Consider the following 20311-nt stretch of genomic DNA (forward strand, 5'->3'; position numbering starts at 1 on the left):
CGTGCCTTTGGGTGTGAATACACCCCCTCCCCCCTCCCCCCGCCCCCCCTCTCAGGTCGGGCCTGGAGACCGCGGTCTGGCCCTCGTCACTCGCACTTCGTTTGGCCAGGTCCTGTTCCAGAGCTGAGCTCACCTAAAACAAACACTCCCTCCTGCCAGCACACGGCAGCCAGACAAGAACCAGAGTCATCGGAGGGACTAGTTAATGAGGAAATTGAGAAACAGGGGCATATTTGATACTGATAAAAGCCCCTGATAAGCAATTGCAGAATGTAGCGCCCAGTAAGCCAGAATCCTTTCAGTCTCCTTGTGTCTGGCATCAACAAACTGCCGTATGAAGCAAGAAACTAAAAGCTAAAAGCTGGTGAGCTCTAACTGTGTTGATAAGAAGGTTGAGTGGTACTGTCTGACTGTAGTAAGGGGGTCAAAAGGCCAAGGATCCTCTCAAAAGAGAAGGGGCAGGTTCAATCAATGGCTTCCTTTTATTGCTAATCAATTAAAGTGATCATCTGTTCTTCGAATAACAACCACCCCACCTCCCTTCACCACTGCCCCCGGCTCACCTCCGATGCCCCCTCCTCTCTCCTCTCTCCTTTATTTGTTCTACCGGTCGGAAACCAACGTTTATGTCCTGCAATTCAACCTGACCTCTGGGCAACCCCCTGCCCTGGCTGGCTCGGCCATTAGGCTAGCTGTTACTGGAGGCTATTTAGAGTGATAAAAGTTTACTGTCTCCAGCCACTCTGCTGCGGCTTGCTAGCCTCAATCCCCGACCTCTCTCGCTCTTTCTCTCTCTCTCTCTCTCTCTCTCTCTCTCTCTCTCTCTCTCACACACACACACACACACACACACACACACACACACACACACACACACACACACAGCAGTTGGCTTACTTGGCATTTGGTCAATACACAAACAATCTCCATGTTTTATTGCAAGGGCTCATCCAGCTACAAACTGTATGCCGGTTAAACATGTTAAGTTGGAGTTTAGAGGGGAATACAGAGCTTAACATGTGTGGGATTCATCTTGTAAAGGAGCTGAATTCCAAGAGCCACTATCCCACACGCCGACACAAACACATGCCCACGCGCACACGCACACACCCCGACGGGGTGGGCAACAATATGTTCCTCCATAGCTGCGAGAGGAGGAGAGCAACTGCAGGCAGCCAAGCTAAGTGCAGCCTCAGCACCTGTCCTCGCACTCGCCACGTTCCAAGTGTGAGAACAAAGCTAGCAGGGAGTGGAACAAGGCTAGGCTGCTGCAGACAAAATGAGGACAGTACAGTAGCGTCAAGTAGAGTAGAGTACAGTAGAGAGCTGCCCTCAATTTGGATCCGGGGCAGTCTGCTGCAGTCTTGGAAGGGATGCACTCCTCTCCAGGGGCGACCCAAACAACTTGCATCCCTCTCTCCCTACATCCCCCCTCCCTCTCTCTCTACATCCCCCCTCTCTCTGTCCCTACATCCCCCCTCTCTCCCTACATCCTCCCATCCCTCTCTCCCTATATCCCCCCTCCCTCTCTCCCTACATCCCCCCTCCCTCTCTCCCTACATCCCCCCTCCCTCTCTCCCTACATCCTCCCATCTCTCTCTCCCTACATCCCCCCTCCCTCTCTCCCTACATCCCCCCTCCCTCTCTCCCTACATCCCCCATCCCTCTCTCCCTACATCCCCCCTCCCTCTCTCCCTACATCCCCCCTCCCTCTCTCCCTACATCCCCCCTCCCTCTCTCCCTACATCCACCCATCCCTCTGTCCTAACCAGCCTAACCAGGCTTGGCTACCTCTTTGCTCACACATCACAGGCAGCAAATCTTTGTTTTAAAACATTTGTTTTTAAAAACCTAGATCCAACTGCAACAGATACCAAACTCAAGTAGTGATGCAGAAACCACAGTTAAAAACTGATACTGGAAAGTAATCAAATGACATCAGGCCAAGCAGGTATTTATCCATGTTGAAACATACAACTAGACTACCTGCTAATAGAAATTCCTAGGAAATGAAGATGTTCTGCCACAGAGATCCAGCATGTGAATGAGTTGGTCTTTTCCGTGGATGTTTGGTCATGGCTGTTTTTGCAGCTGCTGATTGGCTTCATGTCTGTATTGGTCTATACCTATCCCCACCTCAAGCCCAGCAGAACCCAGAACATCATATGTTTTCACTCAAGCCACAGGGTGGAAATGACCTCAATGCAGTAAAAGATGACAGGGGAGCTCGCTAGCACTGCTCACCAGATGTGAGTAAGGAGAGAGAGAGAGAGAGACAGAGAGAGAGAGAGAGAGAGAGAGACAGAGAGAGAGACAGAGAGAGAGACAGAGAGAGAGAGAGAGAGAGAGAGAGAGAGAGACAGAGAGAGAGACGGGGCAGGGGGAGGGGCAGGGGGAGGGGCCGTTCGCCTGCAGAACAGACTGTAAACCCCTGAGGAGATGTGTGATTGAGGGCCCCCGAGTTCCAGAGTTTCCTGGTCTATCTCAACAGCGCTCTCAGCAGCAGGGAGGACATAACCTGTTGGCCTGGTCACACACACACACACACACACACTTCTTCATACCTGCCTGGCAAACACGCTCACACAGACACACAGAGACCCCCCCCCCCCCAAGCCCCCATCCCCCCAGACACACACACACACACACACACATCCAAGACAGCTTTCAGTGCGCTCTCCACCTGCACCTGTCAACCACACAAAGCAACTTCCACCCACTGTGTCCGGCCGAGAGCCTTCATCCCATTTAGGACGAGCCTGCACCACAACAAAGGCGGCGTGATGAGGCAGGCGGGCTGAAGGGCGGGCCAGCTAATCCTTCTGGAGGGGCTCATTCTGGCTGCAGCCGCGTGTACAGTGGAGCGGCTGAAAGGGGGACGAATTGAATATGGAAGCGCCGACACGGCGTCTTTGTGAGGGACGAGTCCTCCTGACAAAGTACCCCGGTACACCTCCCCACACACACACGTACACACACACACCGCCCCTCCCCAGGGAACGCCGTAGAGCAGCCGAAATGCTCGGACGATCGAATTCAATTCTGACGCTCGGTTTACAGTTTCTCTCATCAACTTCTAGAAAACTGAGGTCGTCTTTGTCTTCCTCTGACCTGTGACCAGGTGTCCTTGCCAGGAGACGGTCTAGCCTATCACGGCCCCCGACTGTCGTGGCTGATTCCCCTCCAGAGGTCAGGTTCACTGGCTGCCCTGTGACCGACGCACACCAGATGCCCAATTAGCCTCCCAGTCGTTCTCAACGGTGGACTGGATTAAGTCTCTGGTGCCAAAAGGAGAGGAGGCTTACCCAGTTTACGGAGATAATCTGCAAAGCAGCTTGGGGTGTTTTAAGATGATGTGTGTGTGTGTGTGTGTGTGTGTGTATGCTGACCTCTCCCCTCACGCTGGCCCATTGCCTGCCTTGAGACACCGGGGGCTCAGAATAGGCTCCTCAGAAGGGATGAAGGGCAAGCCTGCGTGCTGTCTCAGGGTTAGGGAGGGCAGGGGAGGGGAGGGGGGGAGTGTCTGTGGCCGCTGACTGGCTGGATGGCTGGCTGACTAACTGCCGGCTGGTTGGCAGACTGACTGGCTGGCAGGCTGACTAACTGCAGGCAGGCAGGCTGGCTGGCTGGAGAGGTCGTCTGTGCCACAGGCTCTAAGCAGGCCAGGCTGGCCCATGCCAGGGTGGGTTAAGCTGAGATAGGGTGTTGGGAACGCTATCCGGCGGGCAGTGCAGAGGACAGCTGTTAGGGGTCCTTGTGTTTCTATCCCAAGTGGTGGGAGCGAGACAGAGAGAGACAGAGAGAGAGAGAGACAGAGAGAGAGAGAGAGAGAGAGAGAGAGAGAGAGAGAGAGAGAGAGAGAGAGAGAGAGAGAGAGAGAAGAGAGAGAGAGAGAGAGAGAGAGAGAGAGAGAGAGAGAGAGAGAGAGAGAGAGAGAGAGAGAGAAAGAAAGAGAGAGAGAGAGCTTTGTGTGTGTGGAGATTAAGGTAGGGAGACAGAGTCCCGGCTGTGGTGGTAATCAGGAGTTACACGCCTGCAGCCATACATCAGACCCTCCACATTAGGACCACTTCCTGTGACAAACAGGAAGAACAAAAGACAGAAAAAGGGGCTTCAGGGTGAAGGACGGGAAGCATCGCAGGGCTGGGGTTGGAGGGGGCTGGGGATGGAGGGGGCGGAGGGGGCGGAGGGCTGGAGGGGGCTGGGGATGGAGGGGGCGGAGGGTGCGGAGGGCTGGAGGGGGCTGCGGATGGAGGGGGCGGAGGGCGGGCGGACCGTGACCAACGCGGAAGGACCGGAGGACTAAACAGACGAGTCCACACAGAACCCCGACGACAGCTGTGCACAATTCATTGGCTACGGGGTAACTGAAACGCGACACGACCCCTGGTTTCTGGAGCACGGAGAGAGCTGTCGCCGCGGTTACTCGCCAGCACACAAAAGGACAACCCAGAGCTCTGACCCGGGGGCTGCGCTAGCCCGCAGACTGAGACACACCACCAGGGGAGGCAAGGTGGTGGTGTCTGTCAAGGTCTCCGAAGGAAACGTGAGCAAGGAGCCGACAGCTCAGGGAGACGTGTGCTTCTCTGGCCACTTGAGCCTGAGCAGGTGATGGACTGCCCCAGCAGGCCAGGGAGAGGATGAGAGGGAGCCGGAGAGGATACTCCCGTCCCTGTCTTCCTGACTGGGGGAACAGAGGCTGCTGGGTATGAGGTCATGCTGACATCATTGTCACTCGCGCCCCCCTTTCTCTCGTCTGTCTCTCTCTCTCACTCTCTTTCTCTCTCACTCTGGGTTTTCAAACTACAGATGGATGGTGGGCAATGGCTCATCCCTCTACGGTGACACACTCGCCTTTTCACCCACTGTGCTGGAGGACTCTATCGTGTGTGTGTGTGTGTGTGTGTAGGTGTGTGAGCCTGAATGACTATGACAGCTTTGTGGAGTATGGGCCAGCTCTGTATGCCTGCTGTGTGGTAGTGGAGGAGGAGAAGGAGGAAGTGGAGGTGGCAGGGGAAGGGAGGGAGGGAGGGGGAGGGAGGAGGAGATGTAAACAGAGGAGGGGGGTTGGAGTACCCTTGGTCCCTGGAGGTTGAAAGAGCATGAGGTCTACCCCTGTAATGGAAGAGGCCTGCACTATGTGAGAAGGTCTGTATGCGTGTGTGTGGTGTGTGTGTGTGTGTGTGTGCAGCTCTGGCATGCTCCACTCAGCCCACCAGCCAGAGAGCATCAAGTTCTTATTTAGCACAGAGAGAGCAGCTCTGCTTAGCAACCACAGTCTCCCTCCAATCACAGAAGCATGGGAGAGACTCCAGCCTGCTAGCCTGCTCGCTTGCTCACAGACAGCCCTCAATCCTCCCCTCCCTCTCTCACTCACACACACACACACACACACAAAGGCTTCTAGCCTAAAATGTCATTATGCAGCATAATGTCCGTCAGGGAAAGCAAACTCTCCCTCCTCCTCGGTCTGAAGACTAAACTCAGGGAGTTGCTAGTGTATCTGTTCCAATTAATCTCTCCCATAAATGTTGCACATCCTGGTGAGCATGGCGGTGGTAAATAACTAAAACATTCATTCACAAGTCGTCCCCCCCCCCCAGCAGTGTGCTGTACTTAAGCAGTGACGCCTAATCCCCCCGCATAGCTCTGGAGGTGGCTGGTGGGCCGCTGGGCTGGTGGGCGGGGTGCAGGCACAAGCAGAGCGCCGATTGGTCACGCCACGCCTCTGGAAGAGCTCCTTGCTGCTGCCTTCCACCGCTTCTCTTTCGTAGGACTGATAAACTGCTCCAGTAGTTTACTACAGAGGGGTGGTGTGTGTGTGTGGCTGGACGGAAGCGGAAGTGGAGAGAGGCTGAGTGGGGAAGGTGGACGAGGCTGTCGGGGAGAGCTCCTCGGACGTGTCACTGGGACGTCGCTGCCTCCATTTTGTTGTGAACCGAGAAAGACAGGACTCTGCATTCCAGGAGTGCTGTAGGATTAGCAGTCAGCTTAACCCTTCAAGAGCAGGGAGCTTATTCCTCCAGCTGGCCCACGAGCAGTGGCGGATCTAAGGGGTGGCAGCTGCAACCCCGATAAAAAATACCTGCCGCCCCAATCTTCCCATGGAAAAATATGATTTGTACATTACAGGACATTTCAATAAATAATATTAATATTAGTGTTTAATTTTCACGACAATGTTATAGCTTAATCATTTACCGTAGGGAGTGCTGTACCCCCCTACTTTGGGTTTTGATTCGCCTCCAGGAGGCCACCCAACAACTTCCTTCTGCCACCGCATTGCCCCCCCGAATGAAAATCGCTAGATACGCCCCTGCCCACCAGCCAGCCAGCCAGCCACCCAGTCATCCAGCCAGCCAGCCAGCTAACCAACCAACCAACCAACCATCCAGGAGCAGATGCAGATTCCAGGATTTCCTCTCTCTCTCTCTCTCTCTCTCTCTCTCTCTCTCTCTCTCTCTCTCTCTCTCTCTCTCTCTCTCTCTCTCTCTCTCTCTCTCTCTCTCTCTCTCTCTCTCTCTCTCTCTCTCTCTCTCTCTCTCTCTCTCTCTCTCTCTCTCTCTCTCTCTCTCTCTCTCTCTCTCTCTCTCTCTCTCTCTCTCTCTCTCTCTCTCTCTCTCTCTCTCTCTCTCTCTCTCTCTCTCTGTCTCTGTCTGTCTCTCTCACTGTCTTTTTTTCTCCCTCTCCACAGCAGATGGAATTGACTCCCCTAACAGAGTTTGTAATCACGAGATGATTGAAGAGGAGTGGATGATGATGATGACGAGGAAATAAAAAACAAACAGATCCAGACATCTGTTGTACAGGCTGAGCTCCTCTCCTCCTCCTCCTCCTCCTCCTCTTCTTCCTCTTCTCATCACTCGTCATCACCCACATCTCTCTCTCTCTCTGACTCTCTTGCTATAATAGGAATCTGCCCACACTTGATTTGTTATATAGTCAGTAAGTAGGTCCAGTAGCTACAGTAACAGTAGCAAGGAGACCAACGTTCTCCATTTCTCCCCTTCAGGACAAATTTGGAACGCTGGACAGAGGACGTTCTTTGAACACGGTCAAGTTTGGCGGGAAAATGGTCAAATCCGCTCTTGAGGGGGACTGTTAAAAGACCACACAGTACTAAAGTAGGCCTACATTTCGGAGTCTTCCGACAAGTCTCCATCAATTCCGGTCGGACGTACGCCACGCGTCTCCCCGACAGACTGCGGCTGACACGGCAAACCTCCCGCCGTCCGATCGAGGACCTCCCCGACGGAAACGCCACGGAGACAAAGAGCCGTGGCTGCCTTGTGCGCCCGGTGAAAGGCAGCCTCCGTCACAATGGAGGCGGCAGGTCCTTAACACGCATCACACCCCACGGGCCTCCAGCTGACACTCTCTAACATGGGGTCAGCTCGGGGAGAATGGGGGGCACCACCCCAGAGAGCTGGCTGACACACACACACACACACACACACCTCCCCCTCCTCTGACAATGAGGCAGCAGATGAGAGGAAAGTCTGTCCGTGGTTCCGGCTGCTGGAGACTGTAGACAAGCTGAGAGAAACAGAACCATGGCGAGAGGAGCTCCAAAGGAAGTCTGCTCCATATAGAAGCCATCCCAATACTATATTCTCCTGCGTGATAGATAGTGTGGGTGTTTGTGATGACCCATCATTAGAGGTCAGGGATGAGACTGTCTCGTGGCTTTGAAGGTCAAGGAACGAGTACAAGAAAGATGGAGGGAGGAGAGGATCAGTTCAGGTGGGGCTAGGCAGACGTAGGGCAGACAGGATTGACCGGGACGGTTCTGTCCCGTCTGGGTCATGCTAAACCAGGCCAGGCCAGGGTCTGAGGGCCCTCAATGCACCCTGGAGGTCAGCAGACAGATGGGAATAGAAATCAGCCCGTGCAGTGAGCTCATTTTAATCTCCCAGCACAGCTGATCAAGGCATTATACGTCCCCACTCACATGCACATACAGTTTACCGCAAGCACACAATCAGATGCAACCAGCACACACACACACACACAAACAGACTACAAATGCACACGTCCCATAAAAATACAATCACAAACACACACAACCGCACACAATCCTGACTTGACATAGTCGTACAGAGTCATGTATAGAGAAACACAGCAGTGCTTACAAATGGCCACATAGAGACGTATAGTCCATCCAAACCTCACTCTGGGACACATTCTGTAAATTGGTTTGGTCGCAGGTTTGGGGCTAATTTGATGGAGGGAGGTGAACAAAAGAATGAGAGGTGGCCATAAATTGGCCTGACATGAACAGGTTTAATATCCCTTCCATTAAGAAAGGCCTCCTGAGGCCTCTTCGCCTGCTCCACTCAGTCACAAGATTGATCTCAGTGCTCTGGCTTCCCCAAGAATTATCGCCACTAATGCTCAGAGCCATTCAACATTCATTGATGAGGAAAATTCACCTTTTTGTGCCGTTGCTACACTAATCTTTTCAAATGGTTTTTATAATTGAGGGAAAGGAAAATCCCACCATAACGATATGTTTTAGTCGATGATGTTCGTGTATTCATTTGATATTGCAAATGAAGTGCATATATACAGATAAAGGAAAATTATTAACTGTAGCAAGTGGAAGAACTGTAGGGTATGTCTTGGCCTCATGTTGTAGAGGATGATGGATGTAGAATCTATGACTGAGGTAATATTTTAATATTCTCTGTGTCAGAAGGATTTCTTTTTATCAGACAGCCATCTGGTCAACGGGCAAGAGACAAGGCCATCTGATTGGACGGTGTGAAAAGACATGGGGGTGGGGGGGTGGTTGGGTGCTGGAGCGAGGTCAGTGTCTTTGGAGAGAGGGGTCAAGGGTCAGGGCCCCTTTGACAACACATGTCAAGGCCCCGGCTCTGAGGGCTCTCAGGGACCCAAGCCTCATGAATAGGAGTCTGCAGACCATCCCCCCTCCCCCCCCCCCCTCCCCCATCTGCACACAGCCTAATGGCCAAGTGACCAAACACCCCGCTGCATACACAACAGACACAGTGGTGTCATCATCCCCCTCTGATCCTCCTGGTCTGCTGCGTAGCTAGAGGACGAAGCTGGGGAAGCAACAGACGGGACTGACGGTGTCTGTGACCAAACTATCACAGTATGGGAAACATTTTAGATCCCAAATAGTGTGCCAACATTTTGGCATCCGGGAATTATCTTGAGGGGTGAATCCCAGTGAGATTCTTATGACTACAGAAGTGTAGGTCAAGCTCAGTTACAGAATGTCTAAAGTTCTCTCCAAACTGCAAACAAGCCCCCATACACTTACTAAGAGGTCTGAGTAAGCTGGAGGAGGTGTGTGTGTGTGTGTGTGTGTGTGTGTGTGTGTGTGTGTGTGTGTGTGTGTGTGTGTGTGTGTGTGTGTGTGTGTGTGTGTGTGTGTGATTAATAAAACTCCCTGGTCTGACATGAGTGTGTGTGGGTGCGCGTCTGATGCAGGGTGATAACATTGAGTTGTTGTTTCATGGGTAAAGGGAGCCAAGGCAGGCTTCTAGCAGTGACGCCCGGCCTTTCAGCGGCTGCCCCTGTCAGGTTGATGTATGGGACGACTGGGGTGTGTGTGTCCCTTGGGATCGGCCCTGTCTGCTAACTGGGACACCACTGATAGTGAACCACAGTAGGCAGACATAAACACACACACACGCACACACACGCACACACACACGCTCTCTTGTCTGTTTGAACTGTATATACTGTATATCACAATGCACACACTGAGAGGCTGCATGTCAACACGCGCACATCGACATTTTTGGAAAATGTAAAACGCAGAAGCGATATGTCTGTCACCAGCGAATGGCCACAGGTGGTGGGGATTTTCTAACACACACATACTTTGGGCAAGGTGCACTTTGAATCATTTCCAGTGGCACACTCAAATCCCCACAATTTCCTCGGCATTCCTGCTGGATTTCCTGGGCGGAGTCGTGAGTCCAGACCACAGATCTCCTCTGTGGGGATCCACAGACATCCACAGAGCTCCACTCAGCAGCTCCTAGCTGACAGACCACCAGCCACCACAGCTCCTGCTCTTTTGTCCACCCCCAACGCCTCGGACCCTCACATGGAGCCCTGGACAGACACACACCCTACCCTCCTCTGACCAGCCATAACCCCCTACTCATACCCATCTTGATAGGCCAAACCTCATTCAATCCTTATCCCCCCGGCCCACCTTGTGGCCTCATAATGAATCCTGCCCTGGCTCCTCCCTTGTCTGACACTAATAAAACATATCCCAGAGGCTCCATTTATCATATGCAGATGCCCTTGGGTAACCCTGAGGGTGTGTGTGTGTGTGTGTGTGTGTGTGTGTGTGTGTGTGTGTGTGTGTGTGTGTGTGTGTGTGTGTGTGTGTGTGTGTGTGTGTGTGTGTGTGTATGGGTAGATGGGTGTGAGGTGATTGTTGGAGGTACTGTAACTTCTACAGTTAATGTAAACTAAAACCAGTGGTACATATGTTGGGGGCCTCAGTCAACAGTAATGTTACAGTAAGGTCAGTCTGGTGATTTAGAATGATTTGAAAGCCAATAGACATAGGGATAGTTGTGAGTTATGAAATACGTTTCCCCACATGAGGATCAATTAAGTCGTATTATGTCTTAAATAAGTTCAAATACATTTGTATTCTCCACTATGGGTTCATTTGTCTTTTTTGATTTGACACTCACCCTGTAATGCTTGTTGGAGAACTTGCTGGCAGCGTTAAACTTTTCTTTGATGTCTTTAAGGACCTGCTCCAGGTGAGCCTTCTCATCTTTTGCGGTGTAGTCTTGGTCAAGGAGGACGTATGCGCGCCAGTTCGCCGAGTCGAACCCCCAGTGACAGGTTCGATTTTCCAATCTTTTGTGGCTGTGGACCACGAACTTTTGGGTCGGGAACATGAGTCTGCAGTCAATACACTGGATACAGGCGGCAATGGGGCTGTTATACAGCTCCGGGACGAATACGCCTTTACAACGTCCAAAACACTCGTGATACACTTTGAAGCTTTTCTCTGTGCGCTCCAACTCAACAGAGCCGGAGAGCTCCTTGTTACAATAAGGAGGATAGGTACCACCGTAGATAAGCGCGTTGCAGAGACGCTCAGCGTCCGTCTGTGTTATGAGTCCGCATGACGGGGCAGAGAAGGGTAGTATGCCCACTACTTTTAGTATCTCCAGCTGGTCTGCGGTGCACCGGGAGCAGTAAATATGCAGGTCATCGCACACCGAATTGATCTGCTGGAGGGAGAAATCCCGTAGGACGCTGTTGAGGATTTGTGGGAGACACAGCCGTTTCTCTCCACCGACCACGAAACATGAAATAGGTTCGCGTTCTAGGACAGTTTCGCAGCGTTCGGTGGAACGGTCGGACGGAATGAAAAGCGGCCCGGGCATTACCGGGGGTGTATGGGCCGGCATGGTGAGCATCATCTCGGCGGTTTTGCCATCTTTGTTGAAGAGGATCTCCTGTGGCCATCGAGCTGAGAATGCCGCCGGTCCACCAAGGGAGTTCATGGAACTCAAATGAAACTGCTTTAGAGTTTGTTGAAGTCCGGGGTGAGGCTGAAAGCTTGAAGTTGCCTCCATGTTTTGAATACTAGTTACGAGTTTAAATTCACGCGTTAAACCTTAAGTTTATTTTTTTAGGTTGTCTTCAACTGTATCAGAAATAAAAGATCAGTCCAATGCGGCGACTCTCCATGTCACTTGATACGGCTCTCACCGAAAGATCATCCATTTAAAAGAAAATTGTTGATTCGAGTTCTAAGCACACACTCGAACAAACCTTCTAGTTCACAGAAAGAAGCCTACCAAAACCGAATAAAATTAAATTAGTGTTGTAGGTATCAATGCTTTCCACTGCAGTAGACAGCTTAGGATACAACCTGAAATATGCCTCGTCTGCGCAGTCTGGCGGTCTCTCTCTTTTCTGTGTCTGTCTGTCTCTCGCTCGCTCAGACCAAATGTGTGAAGCTCACTCGTTCTCGCTCTCTCTCTCTCTCTCTCTCTCTCTCTCTCTCTCTCTCTCTCTCTCTCTCTCTCTCTCTCTCTCTCTCTCGCTCGCTCGCTCCCTCTCTCTCTCTCTCTCTCTCTCTCTCTCTCTCTCTCTCTCTCTCTCTCTCTCTCTCTGTCTCTCTTGCTCTCGCTCTCGCCCTCTGTTTGTTTGTGTCTGGTACAAGTCATTGAATCCCAGCCAGGAATGTGACTGACTCCCTGGGCTGGCTGTTCCGTGAACTGTCCCTCCCCCTGCTACATGGCAGCTGCAAAAGCCGCCACAGTAGAAGCTGTCTGGCTACAGAGCTCAGAAAATGTCTGATCCTTAAAAAAGAAGCTGAAATGGACTGACTGGGAAGAAGGGTGGAGTTTGACCTCATTGAGAAAAAACGTACATATTTGAAGTACTTAACCCTAACCCTATTCAATCAACCAACTCAATGGAGTAATTTATACATTCGCTGTTTCAAAATTCCTCTTTAGCCTACACAACAGGATAAAGGATGAACATTTTTAAAGGCAACATTTTTATTTTATTTTATCAAATACATCGATTATTGAGAAGTAGCCTAGGCTACTTCAATTCACTGAAGAGAAATGTAGAAGACGTTCCCTTATGGACCTCATTGATTTCCTAATCATGAAAAACATGTCCTGCACCACTAGAGGATGCTAGATTTCACTCCCCATCTCCTCTCTCTCTCTCTCTCTCTCTCTCTCTCTCTCTCTCTCTCCGTCCAGTGTCCAATGTATGGTGTAGACCATGTATTAGAACGACAAGTGTGTATGTTATAGTTTTGTTTATTTGCCATTTGTGACAGGTACAGGCCCATTGGTGTAACCTATATCCTATATATAATCCTATATGGTTCTTAATCTTCATTTCAATATAAATAATCCTGATCCTATGTGAGCTAACATGTAGAGTAGACATGAAGTAGTCATTCAACATTACTTGATGGTGCTTGTTGGTGAGTGCAAGATTGATTTTCATGATCAAAGTCAACTGCATAATTTTATTCTGTTTATAATAAATACATAAAAACAACAATACACAATCACCCAAACTTACCATCAACACCTTACATCATCATGGCAACAGAACCAAGTACCTACCCTGCTCTTTCTAAAAAAACAGATCAATACAATTGCATTCACTAATTTCAATACTACATCCCCTAAAATCCACAATTTGCAGTAGTTTGGTGTTAATACAGTAGTGTGTCAATAAAAACAATATTCACAATAAAGCTGAATAAATAAAATGACTTCTGAATTCTATTGACATTGTGATGTTCTAAACAACCTGCATAGCCTACCCATTCAAATACAATCACATTAATCAAGGTCACCAATGGATTATAGCTTATTATAGCTAAATCTATCACCTATCTCCTTTATGTCATCCGTCTTGACACTATTTTGAAAGATGGGCTCCCTTATGCTGATTTACATTGTCTCATGTGACTATCAAACATACAGCAGAGCATCTGGAGAGGGGTATATTTTCTGCTAGGGGACCACGACTTTTGCAATAAACGGTGAAATGAAGACCATTTCTGACATTCAACACCGCGAGTAAGCCTATATGTATAGTTAATTAAAAAGTGTTTTTTCTGCATAGTTACTTTTTAAAATGGCTGGTAAATACATTTTACAGTCATTCTATTTCCCAAGTCCCATCCCATGCCTATGTCACCAGAACATAGTTATCCCAATAAAGGATCTTGAAACTTGACCAACACAGATTTATTTTGACAAAAAAAGAAACGAGTGGAAGAAAAGAAAAGAGTGGAAAATAATAAAAGCAAATTGAGACCAGTTTGGGTGAAGAAGTTGGCTGTTGGATTCAAAGCCATTTTAACGTCTGTGATTTGAAGACACCGTCTGTGGCACCAGACCCAGTTACGGTCCGTTAGAGAACACTACTACTCTTCTGTGGCAGGCTTCGGAGTCCATCAGAAACAGTTGTGTGTCTAAAGTGCCATTTCTCAGCAGCGTTATACTGTCACAGGAGTGTCTTCCTAAGTTATTCCTTGCACCACAGGGCACTCTCAGAGTTCAGGCATCTTGTCATCGTACTGCGGCGGAGGGGTGATGGGTTCGATGGTGACCCGAGACTGTGATGGGCTGCGGATGTTGAGCCGGAAGTCCTTTAGGTGAAGCTTCTCCGACTTTATCCTCCGGACCCGCAGGGGGCGCAATATCTTACTGGCCCGGCTGCTGCTGCGGCGGCTGGGCGGATTGGCTGCGGCAGGGTCGGGGGCAGGCTGGGGGGTGGAGTCTGAGGCGGCTGGGGTGGTGGTGGTCTCCCCGGCAGGCTTGGAGATGGGCCCCTCCCCCTCTGCCTCCACAGCACTGATGAGGTCCTCATAAGACGGCAGCTGGGAGGTGCTGTTGCGCAGGTTGCTCTGGCGGATGGGGTACTGGCCGCTGCCCACAGCGTCCTCATAGCTGGGCACGTCATAGGCCGGGACTGGCTGCGCTGCTCTGAAAACAACAAATCACACACACACACAAACACATACTATTATCAGCATGAGCCAATAGCAAAATATCTCATTCAAATCCGTTTGACCAGAATGTCAAATTTGACTGCCTACACATCTAGAGAGTATGAGAGAGGCAGTACTTACTCCGCCGGCTCCCCTGCTACGCGGTCCACATATGGGGTGCCCAGCACCACCGCGTCCCTGGCCCTCTGGTTCTCTCTCCGCTTGTTCCTCACCCCCAGACATATGGACAGCAGTAGCATGGCCATCCCTGCCCCCACCAGCACGTACGCCACCGACGACGATGCCTTCATCTTGTCCTTGGCGCTGACATCTGGGTTGGGCCCTGGGCTCTGGGTGGGAGCGGTGGAGTCGTTGTCGGTGACGTTGCCCGTTTTCGAGCCCTCTCCATCCAGGGGCATGACGGTCCAGACGATCATAACAATGCCCAGGGCGATGAGGCCGATGCCCAGGGCACACAGGGCGTACTGGGAGCCTGACTTGCTGCCTCCGTGGCCCTGTGGGCGCCCATTGGAACTCATGGAGGGGCCAATCAGGAGCGACCAATCAACCCAGGAGCGACCAATCAACCCACAAGGGCTCAGGTAGACCTCAACACAGCAGGTGGAAGGATGACTGAGAAGGATGGAAGGTGGAGGGGTTGTGGTCCAAACAAACCTGCAATTCTGAGAGAGAAAAACGTTGAGCCATTCATTCATTCATTCATTATTTTGGTCTAAAAAGAATCGTCAGCCAGCTGATGAAGAAAGTGTTTTGTCCGTCTCTTCATAAATGGAGTGACTAAGTTCAGTTGAGTTCTGGATTTTAATAAGTATTTATCAATCTGCAGATTGGGAGAGAAAACCAGACCTCTGACAATAAATGACAACACAACACCAGGCTAAGGTCTCAAACAAGTCTCTCTCCGCTCTGAAGGCCGGAGGACCATATTTTATAGGGCACAACAACGTAAACATAGATAGTGACAGTCAGGCAGTAACGACGTTACAACAGTCTCAGAGAAAGAGATTCACAGCTCCCAACACACGACCACTCAAACTACAGAGTTCATAGTTGGAGCTCTCCTTGTAGTCATGACAAGGACCATTTAGCCAGTACTTTCTCCTGATCTCAAACATCTATTAACCCTGACACAGACACAATCTACTCTTATTAATAGCAAGCTTACATGAGAACATACTAACTAGTATCCAATGACTAGTTCTCTTGATTAGTGAATAATGTAGGCACACAGGAAATCTAATTTCTTCCACACAGCCCAGGGCAGGCCCCACATCATGTCCGCGAGATCATCAGTGTGTCAGTATTAGTAATGTCAAGTTTGAGGTCTGTTGTCACACAGACACCCTAACTGAACACTGCCTTTCATTTTCACTATCACACCCACGACTAAGTCCAATATGACGTTCAGGTGCAGGACGAGGCGAGAGGTCAGGAGAATGAATGGATGGATAGCTTCCTGGTTGGCTTGGCTGAAGGCACATCCGGCAAAGGTTGCAATTATTTCTGGTCCTGTGGAGGCCTTGACATTAAATGTCTTATATTCCTGGTGATGTGCCAGCGAAGGAGGAAGTCTAAACAGATGGCAAATAAGTTACTTATTCGTAGTCGGCAAATACACCATTCGGCCATATTAAGCACTGTAGATTCTGAAAGATTCCCCGGAAAATGGCAGTTGACACACCATGAAGGCAGTGGTACATGTGCTCTGGTGCATTAATCATTGACAGTCAGGTAGAAAAACCGGTTATGATAAAGTGCGGCTAAATATCAGTAGAGTATAGACCGGCCTTGACATGTTTCTTCTGAGGAATGGAGAAAGATGGGAAAATGTCAACTCTAAGTTGTGGCACACCAAGTCATCGATAAGGAGATGCTGCCCGAAGAAATAGAATGTACCACAGCGCTCCTTTCAAACGCTCTCCAAATACTGTTTGAGTTCCTCTCCTCCTGGAGGTGTAACCTCTGGCCATGATAAGACACATCTGTTCCTCTGGGTGGCTGTTGCAGACCCAGACCACATTAGAGGAGGGATTTTTCCAAAGGAAGACCGAGAGGAAGGATACATTTTATGACTAATGAAACACACCTCTCTGCTCATGCCCACATGGGCAGGCTGGGAAGGGAAACATCAGAATCACACAATTGTAAGTAGTGAAAGAATAGAGAAAAGGTTGTGACAAGTTGACTTATTAGCCTACGCACAGTGTGATAATTCAACACTGTGCCCGTTCTCAACTTTCAGACAAGGAGGGCTGACATGGAATCAGGTCCCAGTTGTGCCCTTCCATTGTGACCAGAGCGGCAAACTGATCCCAGATCTTTAGTTAGACTTTTTGGACAATGTACTAGGCTTTGGGCATGTAGACATTTCCTGTAAGGCTGTGTCTATACGTCCTTAGAATGCACATAACTTACCTATAGCGACAACCTTCTATGTTTTACTTTGACTACAGATATCTAACACAGAATAGAACATGGTAAAGGGGTTAGAAATTAAACACTGAACTGGCCTGGGCCTAAAAGATACAACATCAGTGTTTGCACATCCCACACAATTTTGATTTTGCAAGCAGTAAAAGTGCCATACATTGAAACTAGACCAATAAAAAGTAGCTAGCGGCTATTGTGTTGTCCTGTGCAACTTTTCCTCCCGACAATATTAGTAGCCTCGATTGCCTGAACTAGGAACTGACTACGGAATTGTTGCTTAAATGTTTGTACCTTCTACCTCAAAGACCGGCATAGTAATTTCCCGATGAGACGTAGTAACATATGAAAGAATACCATCCAAAATCATAACTTTCTGAATAATTAATTACGTTAAAATGACCGTGAGAACGCCTCACCTTACCTTTCTCAGCGTTCCACGCCCTAGGTCCTAAGACAACCTCCTAATCGGGTACCTGGAGTGTCGCAGGTGTACTTAAGGTCGTAACATCCCGAAGTTTGCCTAGTTTTCTTAATATTGTCAACAACCCTGATTTGACATTCAATCTGTAAATGTTATTATCATTTGCATTTTCCTCTGTGTCAGGCCCTGTTGATTGCACGGATTATAACAGACAGGAACTTTGTCCAAATTCCACCGTGCTGGGAGAAACCTCCCCCCGGTTGTAAAGTGTTAAAGGCACACTAAACATTTTGTGCGTAGACCTACAGTATGGACACAAATGTAAACCATTGAAAACGAAATCTAAATAATGACAAAGTGGTCAGTTCAATTAGAAATAGTAGAAGTGTTTCTCAAACTAATATAGCCTAAGCAAGCCACTAAGATAATTACTTTGATAATAATCATATCATTAATTAATACTCTATTTAATGAGGATATATAGAACTGTTGCGATTTAAATATAAATGCCTTATTAATTGTTAAAAGATATTCAACTTCGTTATATACGTTTTAGGGTACAGAAAAAGGCATGCATTTTCTGATTGAAATATTGTATATTTATTGTTCAGTATGTCATGAGAAGTATTTATCTACGGTTTAACAAACTTACAACTGTATTAAACATACATTTATATTCCATTAAAAAAAACAATGGCACATTTCTCATTATTTTTCATTATTTATACATTGATTTAAATTAAACAGTAAAAAATTTAAAGTACTGTAATATATAATATACATGTACACAATCATTCAGTTTGTATGCCATAGACGTGTTAGGCAAATTAGACTCTCAACTCATGGACCTATTGGGTTTGCCATAAGTTCATTCACAGTACATAATGGCAAGTACTATAGCAAGTGTTTCTTTGCCCACATATCACAATAAATTAGTCGTTTGGACTGGCCTAATCTTCCTACCCCTCAACATGACAATAAGGTGTGTGGAAGTGTGGTGATTGAGACCAAGTTCCTGTTGTACTGAAACTACTATTGCTGTCTCCCATAAGTTGAATTCCTCCTGCTCCCCTCGAATGAACTACATTTGTGGGTGCACTTAGCTTACACAATTTTTCATTATAAAGTTAATTCAACATGAGTGTCTGGCCCTGCCATTCTAAAGTGTGGAACTGGACGATTATTTTTCACTTTTGTCTTTGATATTCATGCGAATAATACATTACAAATATATACGGAAAACACATCACAATGCTTGTTTCAAGCTTGGTAAACTTTGACTGATTAGAGGAAGAGTATCATTTTCAGCTAAAGCTTGCAATTAATTGAAAAAATGTTTTTAAATTAAATGAAGAATTGATAGGTTTCTGATTGGGAAAACATAGATTCGGACAGTAGTTAGACCTTTTAGATGTAACAACATGAGCTATGGTTATTTCAGAATGAATTTAAGCTTTTAGCATTTCTCATATTTGAGCAAGCACTCTTCAGTTAAGTTTACACCCTGCATTGACCATAGACATACAGCAGGGTTGGTGTACTAACTGGATGTACGTTATACAATATATATTATGGTGTTTACTTGGTTATACAATTCTCCCCATCTTACATTGCTAAGGCATCAAGTCCATGCATCCATCATAAGTAAAACAACTTCAGACCTCTTGAGATGCAAACAACAGGGTAAATGAACAGACGAGTGTGTGTATTATTCCCTCAGTTGACAAGTCTGTTTCCATAGCGTTTATCTGTGGTAGGTAACCAATCCAAGTTCAAACACTATGTATGTTCATACGTTGGTGATCTCCACAGTCTTGTAGGTAAGCACGGGGCTACCCTTGGCCCTTGGCACAGCCTGCACATGGGCCTCTCTGGGCAGAGTTCCACAGCTGCTATGAAACACCAGGTTCCGTTCAGCTGACTTGCTCCTTCCACTCAACCGCAGAGGACTCTGGGAAAATGAGTTAAAAGGAAAGGAGCCCATCATGAGGAAGATGTAAATCAATGGGACCTGTCTGAATTCCACAAATGTAGGGAAACATGCAACAAATAAAAGTACAGTCTGTTGGATTAGAATCAAGAGAACCACACACCTTGCCGGACGTTCTTCTTCCTGATAGTCTTTCCTCTTTGTAGCGGCCAGGAAGGGCAGGGGATTGTGGAAGGGGCTCTAATGTCTCTTCATCCTCCTCTTTGCTGCTCCTAAAAAAGATAATGAGGCACTGTTGTCAGAAACCCCTTTGTAAACATCTAGTCACTCCCATATCAGACTAGTTATCATGTCTGTCAAGCAATTAAAACCTCTCTCTATAAATGTCATGTGTTAAGCTAGAGATATAGCTATATATTTTGGCTTACTATGTGGAAACCAATTTGTACAGATGAAAGTCATTTCTTAAACAGCTGGTCTGTCCACTTTAGAACATTTCAAACGAATCGGATCTGACCAAATGTTCTAAGATGGTTACCTGAGAGGGATGGCGAGGACCTTCATCTCCTCAGACAGGTGAAGATGCAGCATGTGTTGGTGGACGGGGATGCCCAGGAACCTGGCCATGACCTCAGGGTTGAACGACGGGTCTAAGGCCATCACGGCTCCGTGGACTCCTCTACTCAGGAGACTGTCTGCATACTCCTGCATGGGGCAACACCCACAGCAAAGGGTTATGAGCATTGGGGGGGTCAGATGGCTGGTTAGAGAATGGGGCTATTAATCAGAAGGTTGCCGGTTCGATTCCAGGAGGTGTCAAATGATGTTGTGTCCTTGGGCAAGGCACTTCACCCTACTTGCCTCAAGGGGGATAAGCGTGTCTGCTAAATGACTAAATGCAAATGTTATGACACAGTGTTAAATTGACAATTTCGAATTTAACTTTCTGGAGTAAAAATACAGTGTTTCTCAGTCGCACAAAACAAGTAATCCAGTAACTGTGACTACGAATGAT

At 48.4% G+C, this 20311-nt stretch overlaps 3 protein-coding genes across 3 annotated transcripts in view; all 3 read right to left on the reverse strand.

The window, feature by feature from the left end:
* Nucleotides 1–11983, reverse strand: part of skib (SKI proto-oncogene b) — a 29195-nt gene extending 17212 nt beyond the window's left edge. The window contains exon 1 of the mRNA XM_084705841.1: nucleotides 10692–11983. Within this exon, the coding sequence (XP_084561967.1) occupies nucleotides 10692–11591 (900 nt within the window). The 5' untranslated portion in view covers nucleotides 11592–11983. The remainder of the gene's footprint in view (nucleotides 1–10691) is intronic.
* Nucleotides 11984–12995: 1012 nt separating this feature from the next.
* tmem51b (transmembrane protein 51b) lies at nucleotides 12996–17589 on the reverse strand. The gene is made up of 3 exons (XM_084705294.1): nucleotides 17367–17589; nucleotides 14636–15177; nucleotides 12996–14489 (listed from the first exon to the last, which is right to left on the reverse strand). The coding sequence occupies exons 2-3, from the start codon at nucleotides 15031–15033 to the stop codon at nucleotides 14054–14056; spliced, it is 834 nt and encodes a 277-aa protein (XP_084561420.1). The 5' UTR covers nucleotides 15034–15177; nucleotides 17367–17589; the 3' UTR covers nucleotides 12996–14053.
* A 388-nt stretch (nucleotides 17590–17977) lies between these two features.
* kaznb (kazrin, periplakin interacting protein b) overlaps nucleotides 17978–20311 on the reverse strand; it is a 41704-nt gene continuing 39370 nt past the window's right edge. Inside the window, exons 14-16 of the mRNA XM_084705956.1 lie at nucleotides 19835–20001; nucleotides 19460–19568; nucleotides 17978–19317 (exon numbers count right to left, since the gene is read on the reverse strand). Of these exons, the coding sequence (XP_084562082.1) occupies nucleotides 19156–19317; nucleotides 19460–19568; nucleotides 19835–20001 (438 nt within the window). The 3' untranslated portion in view covers nucleotides 17978–19155. The remainder of the gene's footprint in view (nucleotides 19318–19459; nucleotides 19569–19834; nucleotides 20002–20311) is intronic.

The sequence above is a fragment of the Hypomesus nipponensis genome, chromosome 9 (assembly GCF_054491055.1).
Source record: "Hypomesus nipponensis isolate SF chromosome 9, ASM5449105v1, whole genome shotgun sequence".
NCBI classification, from domain to species: Eukaryota; Metazoa; Chordata; class Actinopteri; order Osmeriformes; family Osmeridae; genus Hypomesus; species Hypomesus nipponensis.

What these genes read in the sequence shown, in the direction of transcription:
- tmem51b (XM_084705294.1), bottom strand. Translation starts at nt 15,033, where the DNA reads ATGAGTTCCAATGGGCGCCCACAGGGCCACGGAGGCAGCAAGTCAGGC. An exon ending in GTAGCAGGGGAGCCGGCGGA is followed by an intron (nt 14,490 to 14,635) that starts GTAAGTACTGCC and finishes TGTTGTTTTCAG; the next exon opens with AGCAGCGCAGCCAGTCCCGG.